At 33.8% G+C, this 690-nt stretch overlaps 1 protein-coding gene across 2 annotated transcripts in view; it reads right to left on the bottom strand.

The window, feature by feature from the left end:
* ids (iduronate 2-sulfatase) overlaps positions 1-690 on the bottom strand; it is a gene marked incomplete at its 3' end in the record, with an annotated part of 25,155 nt that overhangs the window by 23,321 nt on the left and 1,144 nt on the right. For both annotated transcript variants that reach the window (XM_032510866.1, XM_032510868.1), the window contains 1 exon segment: positions 197-333. In XM_032510866.1, the coding sequence (XP_032366757.1) occupies positions 197-333 (137 nt within the window).

The raw sequence follows: 690 nt of genomic DNA, 5'->3' as shown, positions 1-690 counted from the left end.
TATATATATATATATATATATATATATATATTTCCCCCCTCTATCAAGCTACTCTATATTCACTGATAGAAATTATATTATTTTTTTTTTACTTTTTCCTGATGCCAAACTGTTCAATAAATGTTTAACATGTATGTAAAATTTTAAGATAATAAAAAATAAATTAAATTAAAAAAAATTAAAAACACCCACTGACCTGTGCATAGGCATTGAGAAAAATCTGGCTTTTGGATGCCAGTTGATCAATGTTTGGGGATTTGACCACTGAGTCTCCATAGCAGCCTAGTGATGTCCGCAAATCATCTGCTATGACGAAAAGGACGTTTCTCCTCTCTGAAAGCAAAGGCACACCACACAACTGCATTGAACGAACCCGTGAAGTTTAGGCATATTTTCCAGATTCCCCGCTAGGAAACCTTAATAGTAGGGCTGGGCGATATGGAGAAAAATCAATTATCACGATATTTTTGATCAAATACCTTGATATCAAGGCAATCATATTGTGGTGTTGACTATCGGTGCTTTCACAAAATATTTACACAATGAGATTTTTGATAAATAAATCACCAGTAATGTGGATAGAATGACTAAGTGGGTAAAGGCAAATAATAGAACAGCTAAAACAGCCTGGGGAGTTCAAAAAATGACATCACTTTACTGTAATGCAGCCTTTAAAACCAGGAAAAGACA

This window comes from Etheostoma spectabile, unplaced genomic scaffold (genome assembly GCF_008692095.1).
Source record: "Etheostoma spectabile isolate EspeVRDwgs_2016 unplaced genomic scaffold, UIUC_Espe_1.0 scaffold273, whole genome shotgun sequence".
NCBI classification, from domain to species: domain Eukaryota; kingdom Metazoa; phylum Chordata; class Actinopteri; order Perciformes; family Percidae; genus Etheostoma; species Etheostoma spectabile.
Note: the sequence above shows the minus strand (reverse complement) of the source record. Positions and strands in the feature narration are given on the sequence as shown.